We start from the raw sequence: 8,556 nt of genomic DNA on the forward strand, positions 1-8,556 counted from the left end.
ATGAGTCATGGATCTGCCTGTTGATTCCATGATTGTCATTGATGAGGTGGCTACAATGGAGTGTTGGAGCTTCACCTATGATGGCATGTTGATGATGTAGGTTGAGCCTGCTGATTATTATTCTCATATATGCCATGAGACTACACTGATTTGACTGCTTGAAGATTGCTAACTTGAATCGATCTAGCACCAATGATGATATGGGATTCTTTGTTGAATAGAAAATCTATTAGCACAATTATTATTGTTGAAGTGATGGTGGAGCCACTGAATGTGGCACTGATAATGTAGCTAATTGTCCTAATGAGGAAGTTGCTATAGATGTCACCTTGGGTTGTGCAGATGAAGACGACGTGAGTTGGATGACTAGTTGTGGAGCTTTCCACTTAAGAAGTGGTGCTACATTGACGACACTAATGTAGTGAGCTCTAGAGCTAATGAAGAGTTGGCATCTTCTACTATAAATTGTAGATTGGTGAGCTACTAAGTATACTTGCACGGAGGCCTTTGTGATGTGTCATGTGCACAAGATGCCAAGTTGTCAAATGTTGAGTTGGAGCTTGGAGAGTATTGGCTACCTTGTATGTTGGTGAAGTTGGGTTTCTTACTTGCTAAGTTAGTGATGATTGGGTCTCTACTGCAATTCTAAAAGGCAACCATTGATCACATGAGCTAGATGTCATGAAATTAATGCTAATGCTATGGAATGATGCTTGTGAACGTTGATTGAGATGGTGAAGTGTGGAGCTAGTCAAGTTGAATGCAAATGATTGGGTTGATACACTTGCCACGTATGCAATGGACCTTCTACAGTGATTGGGACTAGACTAATTACTTCCAAGCTAGAGTGTATTTGACCATGAAGTTTGCTAATGTGGCAACTTCTAAGATGCTGCCATTTTTTAGAAGCTGAATGCCATTGACTAGAGGCAGAGGATGCCAAATTTGCTAATGAAGGATTGATGGTTGAACTGGAGATGATGTTGGTGTCGATCAAGCGCTAGATGAGCTACCTATAATGGGTTGAATGATGCACGTGATGCCTCTTTTCACACTAGCTGTGCTTGTAGATACTCACTTGTTGACTATGATAGAACAAAAGTTGTTGGAGTTTGAGTTGATACGTGGTAGTAGATTGCCACTAAATGGTGTTGCTAATGGCTATTTTGGTGTGGTTGTTTGTCTTGATTAATGCATCTGATGAGCTTCTTAAGGTTTTGAACGTAACCCTTAGTCAAGTAAAGAATCTCTCTCAATGTGGGTGGGATAAAAGAAGAAGAAAGTAGGTGAATAAGCAATCTCTCTCTCTCTCTCTCTCTCTCTCTCTCTCTCTCTCTCTCTCTCTCTCTCTCTCTCTCTCTCTCTCTCTCTCTCTCTCTCTCTCTCTCTCTCTCTCTCTCTCTCTGCCTCTCTCTCTCTCTGTCTCTCTCTCTCTCTCTCAATATAAAGTAATAAGACAAATGTAGTTGAGCATAAAGGAAGGAGAGAGCTAAAATGATACGGTAGGTGAGAAGAGAGATGAAGAGCATAAGAGTAGGTGATATTAGGCGGAGAGGAGAGAAGATAAGGACGAGGATAAGATTTTTGGGCTTTATGGTGGGTATAGATCTTATTTCCACTTGATGAATAGATGATGAGGATCTCTTTCTCAAATATAGTAGATTTGACCAAGGTTGAAGAGATAGCAACCGCATATAATGATATTACTAGCTCGATAAAATACTTCAATGTTTGTGAAAATATTGTCTTTGTGAAGCTCTTCTTACCAAGCAACTAATGAATATTACCACATTGTACTCCAAGATAGATACGAAATATTCAAACTTGATGCATAAATACTCTTTGAAGTAGACCTCCTTAGGATGAAATCTTTGTTCTAAATCTTTGCAATGAAAAACACTTTGTCATTGATGTGGAAACCTTGTTATTGCTTAATAGAAACTCCTCCTTTGAAGCTCTTAATATAGAAGCAACTTTGTGATGAAGAAAACCTCTCAATAATGTGATGCAAACTCAATGATTGAGAAAACCAAGATGTAGACTAGTGCTCGTCCAACGAGAAAGCTATCATGAGTGCATTAAACTAGGCAATGCAACAATTGGATGAGGTGAGTTTTAAGATACATGCAAGAATCCATTAACCTAGGTTTGGCTCTAAGGTTGCAAATGATGGAGGATGCTAGGCCATCAGGAGCTTGCTGTGCTCTGATACCATGTAGTGGAAATGATGGTGAGAGAAAGAGAGAGAGAGAGACAATGTAATAATGAGATGAAGAATGAATCACACACTTGTATTGCTCACTTGCATTTCAATAGTTGAGAGTGCACACATATATACAGGAAAGTTGTGGATATGGTAGGTCCTCTTATTGAAGTATCCTCCACATATTCTAGATCTTTCTTATCTAGTTCTTCTAAATATCTAGATATTGTCTTCCTAGATATTCTTTGAGTACATGTTCATATGAGTATCCCATCATTCTAACAACATGCCTCTCTTGATGACATGCTTACATTTAGTAAATTCAAAATTGAACTCTAAGAGCATTTCTAAAAGGCATTTGACTAAGAGAAGTCCACTTATGAATTATCTGCTATGGAAGGATCATAGCTATGTCACATCATGTGTAAGATGGGTGAGGTATGTAAATGGATCTTGATAAAGCTAAGATCATCCTAAATTCCTTAAACTTAAAGTTTTGAGAAATGCAAGATTTTCCTAAGATATTTTGTTTGTATTGCAAGTGTGTTAAGGAGTGCCAAGTAGTTGTCCCAATGTGACCAATCACTTACACAAAAAGAGGAAAAACTTGTAATTAAGATTATGCTTGGGTGGTGAGCTCATATTTAGTTTAATGTCTAGTTTGGTTTTTAGAACACATTTTGGACAAAAACATCACCTACATGATAATGGGGATGGGAGGTATCTCATATATTGGTGTGTCTCATTAGTTGCTCTCTTGCATTAATGTTCATGTATGCACTTTTGGCATGTGGCCCACTTGCATTAACAATCTTAGCAAGTTGAGTTTTCTTATAGCAAGATTTGGGACTTTTGTATTTAAATTTGTGCTAGAGAATTGGATTCCCAAAATAAGTTCCCTTTACAAAACAACAATTCACATGTTTTTAAGAGTTTACAAGCATTCTTATGTTTATGGCTAAACCAAAATATGTCCGATGTGGATGGTCTATAGCTACACGTTTATCTTTTTATCACACGATCGAGAGCAATAAAACTTCAACATCTAAGCAATGCACACAAACTAAATAATCAAGTGTGACATGAAAAGGCCATGCAAATAATGTCCAAAAGCCAAACTTTTGAACATTGTTTCAATATGTCCAAAGTTTGTTTTCCCTTTCCTTTTTGGAACTAGGTATACTCCAAAATCTTACATTTCTCCAAAAAAAGAGGGGTATGTTGTTTGAGCGTTTCATATGGCCCTTGTTTTCCAATCCAAATAAAGGTAGCCCATGATAAAATTCATTAGTCCATCAAATTACTATTGATACAAAGCTAGTTGGCTCAAGTATTCTAGAAGAATCAAAGAGTAGAATGAGTTGTAAGAATTTTGACATCTACTTTAGGTCGCACCCTTCCTTTTGACTAGTTGTGGTCAATAGAAAAACCGTCGGGTAGGCAAGTTTATAATGGGTCTAAGTGATGTGTGGCCTATTAAAAGAATAAAAATGCTACATGAAGATAATAATACTTCAATGATCAATTTGGTTTTTAATTTCTTAGTTACATAAAGAAACATTGGCTAAATTATTCTAAAGGTGCATCATGCTAACTTTTGCAATGTAGTGCCTAGTAGTGGACAATATAGGAACTTATATAATGTGTGATTTCCATTGACATGCTCTACAAGTTGAGCTTTCAAAGCTTGATCAGTGTTATTACACAAAGTGGGAATTTCGTGTTCAATAAGGTCTCAAAGTGGTCAAAGTGGAGCGAAATGACTTTGATGATACATATATTCTCTTGCATAGGTGCCAAGAACATGAAGGTAGCCAAATGTAGGCATTTGAAGCCTCATATTTATGTGTTGATGATAGCCTTACACCAATACATTACGTGTGGTAGGGGCCATTGAGCCATGAAGTAATTCCTCCTCTACTTATAAATGAACCATGATGGATATCCATTAGATAACAACAACTAGGTGTTGCCAATTGAATAGCACCAACAAGATAAAAGTAATAACAAGGGACCTAGTCATCCCACGAGTGTTCATAGTTCAAAAGTTGTTCATATGATCATGCTGTAGTGAGTGAACATGCCCCACACACACATAGGTGCACACACACACACACACACACACACACACACACACACACACACACACACACACACACACAGGGTCGTGCCATAGAAAGTGATCATGCTACTAACAGGGCATGGGACCACATACATTGGTATGCACAAGAGCTAGAGGCTCACCCATGTGCATGGAGCTAGACTTCTTATGCGAGTTACGAGTCTACTTGCCATAAAGACAATGATCACATGAATCAAAGTGCAAGTAATCAAGAAGCAGGAGATATTGCAAACAAGTCAAGACTTTCATTCCTTTCAAAGACATGTGCCCAAGGCAACGATGCCATAAAGATGCATACGGTAAGTTAGTGATAACCAATATGCGGTTAACATACCCAAATTTAAACAAAGGATAGAAGCTACTAGCCTTGGCACCTCGAGCAAAAACAAGGCAAGATCCATGGCTTTAACTAGGGTAGGAGACCTATTGGAGTAACAATTTCTCATAGTGGCCTATGTTCCCTTGTCAACATAGGTTGCAACGAGAGATTCTCCTAATGATGGACTAACAACTCGAGACTCTCCTACACATTTTTGAAGGCACATATCCTTCTTCCACATGCCAAAAAGAGTAATCCATGCAAAAGTGGTAACCCTTGTGTGATGTGATGACTTGAGCTTTGGAAGGGGCTAAAAGTTTCCACAAGAAAGTAGAGTGTAGTGAACAGGGGATTAGGCTATGAATGAGGTGGTTGTGGGTTTAAAACCTAGGTGCAGTAGGGCTTGTTAGATGCTTGGGTTATTGAACCGCATCAAGATGCACATGTAACTCTTGGGCCGTTGATCCCATCACTAGGAGAATCTCCTCCCTGTGTTCTATAATGACAAGAGCTATGTGCCTTGAATTGTGGAGAGCAATGCAGTTGACATTGTGTTAACCTATGTGCATAACTACCAATGTGCCTTAGATTGTGGAGAGTGAAGCAACTTAAGCTATACCATGATTGGCCTTCTTACCCCTACATGCTCACTTGTTTATCGAATAAGAATAAAAAATGCCATAGGAGTAAATGCTACAAAGTGAGATTTTTAAGTGGGTTTCAATCCATGTGACCAAGTGCTTTGACTCGATGTGGAGAGAATGCTCCGTATAGGAAACACACACACTCTCTCTCTCCTATATATATATATATATAGGTAGAGAAGCAGAGTGTGCGCGAGAGGGATCCTTTTTATTAAGTATTATAAAGAGAGGAGGAGAAAGGGAAATGGCTTCCGCGACGATTTTGAGATACAGCTTGACAGGGTGCGTGTTTAAAAAATAAAAGAAACCAGACACAGACACAGAGAGAGAGAGAGAGAGAGAGAGAGAGAGAGAGAGAGAGAGGGGGGGGGGATAGATGGCTCAGGATTTGAGAAGCAAAGCGGAGCTCGACACAGGTCTCAAAGATGGCAACCCCGCCTGTCTGCACTTCTGGGCCTCGTGGTGCGCTGCCTCGGCTCAGATGGACCTTGTCTTCCAGCAGCTCTGCGAAGACAACCCCCGCATACATTTCTTCAGGGTAAGTTTCCTCTTTTCCTCTTATCTATTGTTTGTTCTTTGAAACATCTGCGTCTCGAAAACAACACACAAAGAACAATGGATCAGCCACTAAGATGTGTTGTCCAAATAGCAACTGTGTAGAGGTGTTTCATGTTTGGGGTTTTTGGCTGTGAATTTTCTGAACGTCAAGTTATTAATGCTGGGCTGTCAAGGAAACATTGGATAGTGCCTAGTATGGCAAGGCGAAACGTAAAGATCCTTGTATGGCAGGCCTCAGGTGTATCTGAAGGATTTCTGTCAATGGGGTTATGAAGCAAGAATAGAAACGCCTGGGTGTGGCAGGCATCACTTGTATCTTAACGGTGGTTGTCCAGAAACAGGTTTTGTCCATAAGAGAGAGCGTCGAGCCTGCAGTCAATGAATGACAACTTTCGCCTTTTGCTTGTGTGTGTGGAAAACGCGGGACCATGTTTATTGTCCTTTTAGGTGATCTGTAGGGTTACCCAGTCCAAAGTCATCAGCATATGACTAAAACAAGCACTTCCTTGTTCCTTGCTGTGATTGGTATTTTATTGTTTGTTTGTGTCTGCTGATAGTTCCGTGGTGTACCTCTCATTTCATCATTGATGTGGTATGTTGTAGACCAAAGAAAGCTGCGTTTCAGTTGATTTTATGAAACTGATACTAGATTTTTTTGAAGAAAGTGACTGCAGTGTGTCAGAGACATGATGACTTGCCAAAGCTGAACTTCAAATGCTGTGAAAAAACGAGTTTATTTTCTATCAATCTGCATGAGGCTTTGATATCTGTTGTTAATGATGAAAGAATCTCATATTTTATCAGCAAATTGTATCTGAGTGGACCCCTACCTCACAATCATAAATAGTGATTAAGAAAAAACTTATATTATTAAGTTGCATAACTCAGTTGCAGATGGTAGTCTGTATCCATTCGTGAACTAGTTTGGCTGGATGTCAGAAGAGTAATCTGGGTCTTAATTTGTTCCTTTTGTTTGAAGGTTGAAGCAGAAGAAGTGCCTGACATATCAGGGCTCTATGAAGTCTCGGCTGTACCATTCTTTGTGTTCATCAAGGTACTTGCTCTGCTAACCCTAATTTATGCCCCTGTCAAACGTCTCAGAAGGCACTGCAAGCACTGCCAGATACCTTTTTCCAGGGGTTCGTAATTTGTTCAAAAGTTTTTATGTTCATGCAAATCTATTTTGGCTGTTTGCCAACTCAAAACAGAGATATAAGATAAAGCTATGTTCTGAAGCTTAGTTTTGGGTGCTGGGGATTCCTGTGAAGCTGGAGCAGTTTTTTTTTGCAGGGGGGATAAATTTTAGTGGTGGGTTATGTATGCAGGACGGGGCAGTTGTTGATAAGCTTGAGGGAGCCAATCCAGCAGAGTTGGCCAAGAAAGTGGTTAAACTGGCAGGCCCACAAGGTTCTCCAACCAATTCACTCAGTGGAACTGCTGAAACTGCAGCATCTGCCAATGGAACTAAGGTGGCAGAGCCTGTAGACAATGGTGACTCTATTAAGAACAGGTTGGAATCTATAATTGCATCTAAGCCAGTTCTGTTGTTCATGAAAGGAAATCCACAAGAACCAAGATGTGGGTTCAGCCGCAGGGTGGTGGACATTTTGAATGAGTTGGGTGTGGACTATGGAAGTTTTGATATATTGAGAGATGATGAGGTGAGACAAGGCTTGAAGTCATTCTCTAATTGGCCAACCTATCCTCAGCTATATGTGGCAAATGAATTTATTGGTGGCTGTGACATAGTAACTGAAATGCACAAGAGCGGAGAACTAAAGGAAGTACTGGCAGAGAAAGGCTTGTTGCCCAAAGAAAGCCTTGAGGACAAGCTAAAAAAGTTAATCAACTCATCTCCCACTATGCTCTTCATGAAGGGTACACCAGATGCTCCTCGTTGTGGGTTCAGCTTGAAGGTTGTACAAGCTTTGAGGGATGATGGTGTGGGCTTTGGTAGCTTTGACATTTTGACAAATGAGGAAATAAGGCAGGGCCTGAAAGCTTATTCAAACTGGCCAACATATCCACAGCTTTACCACAAGGGTGAACTTATAGGGGGCTGCGATATTATCCTTGAGATGAAAGAGAGCGGTGAACTCAAGTCTGCATTATCTTAACAGAAAGTTATTTGAATGATTTTTGTTGTTCTTGGACCGTGCATAATTTATAGATGGAAAAATGTACGTATACTGGACAGGTAAGATACAAGGAATTGTTGCAAATGGATTACCTCCATCTATGTGATCAGGGCAATGTATAGGGTGTTTGTAATATTGCCATTGAGGTATCAAGCATGTTCAGCTTAGGCATGATAACAAGGGTTTTCTAAATGTCCTGTTTGGTTGGGTGGCTGTTTTTCTTATTGATCCTGTTTATAGTTTATTGATTGGTTCAAACCAGTGCCGCAAAAAGTCAAGTAGTGCTGTTATAATGAGTCTTTCATCAAATTTGCCTCAATCCAGTGTTGCTCATTGATCTTGTTTTGACCCAAATAGCATTGTGAGATCATTATTACTGTCAAGTTCGAAATCTAAATTGGTCATACATGTGAATGTAAAGTTATATTTTCCTCTCACTTTTGTGGAAGGATACACAAACAGCTCTAGTTTAGAGGGAAAAGTATGCATTGATGCCGGTTTGATTCTTGGTTTTTCTGTTGAAAGGAATCCCTTGAGTTTGTATCAACCTTATGTATCACTGCCATAGCTAG

The 8,556-nt window shown here is 39.6% G+C and overlaps 1 protein-coding gene across 1 annotated transcript; it reads left to right on the plus strand.

Moving 5' to 3' along the window:
* The first annotated feature begins 5,473 nt into the window (after nucleotides 1-5,473).
* On the plus strand, nucleotides 5,474-7,982 carry GRXS17 (thioredoxin family protein). Its single transcript, XM_087699356.1, has 3 exons — nucleotides 5,474-5,826; nucleotides 6,826-6,900; nucleotides 7,172-7,982. Exons 1-3 carry the CDS (start codon nucleotides 5,665-5,667, stop codon nucleotides 7,961-7,963), a joined length of 1,029 nt encoding a protein of 342 aa, XP_087555482.1. The 5' UTR covers nucleotides 5,474-5,664; the 3' UTR covers nucleotides 7,964-7,982.
* Nucleotides 7,983-8,556: the final 574 nt, after the last annotated feature.

The sequence above is a fragment of the Lygodium microphyllum genome, chromosome 2 (assembly GCF_053477565.2).
Source record: "Lygodium microphyllum isolate KBCC chromosome 2, Lygodium_microphyllum_v1.1.10, whole genome shotgun sequence".
NCBI lineage: Eukaryota > Viridiplantae > Streptophyta > Polypodiopsida > Schizaeales > Lygodiaceae > Lygodium > Lygodium microphyllum.

Coding starts and splice junctions, on each gene's coding strand:
- GRXS17 (XM_087699356.1), top strand. CDS start 5,665: ATGGCTCAGGATTTGAGAAGCAAAGCGGAGCTCGACACAGGTCTCAAA. Junction 5,827..6,825: donor CCCGCATACATTTCTTCAGG/GTAAGTTTCCTC, acceptor TTTTGTTTGAAG/GTTGAAGCAGAAGAAGTGCC. Junction 6,901..7,171: donor CATTCTTTGTGTTCATCAAG/GTACTTGCTCTG, acceptor TTATGTATGCAG/GACGGGGCAGTTGTTGATAA.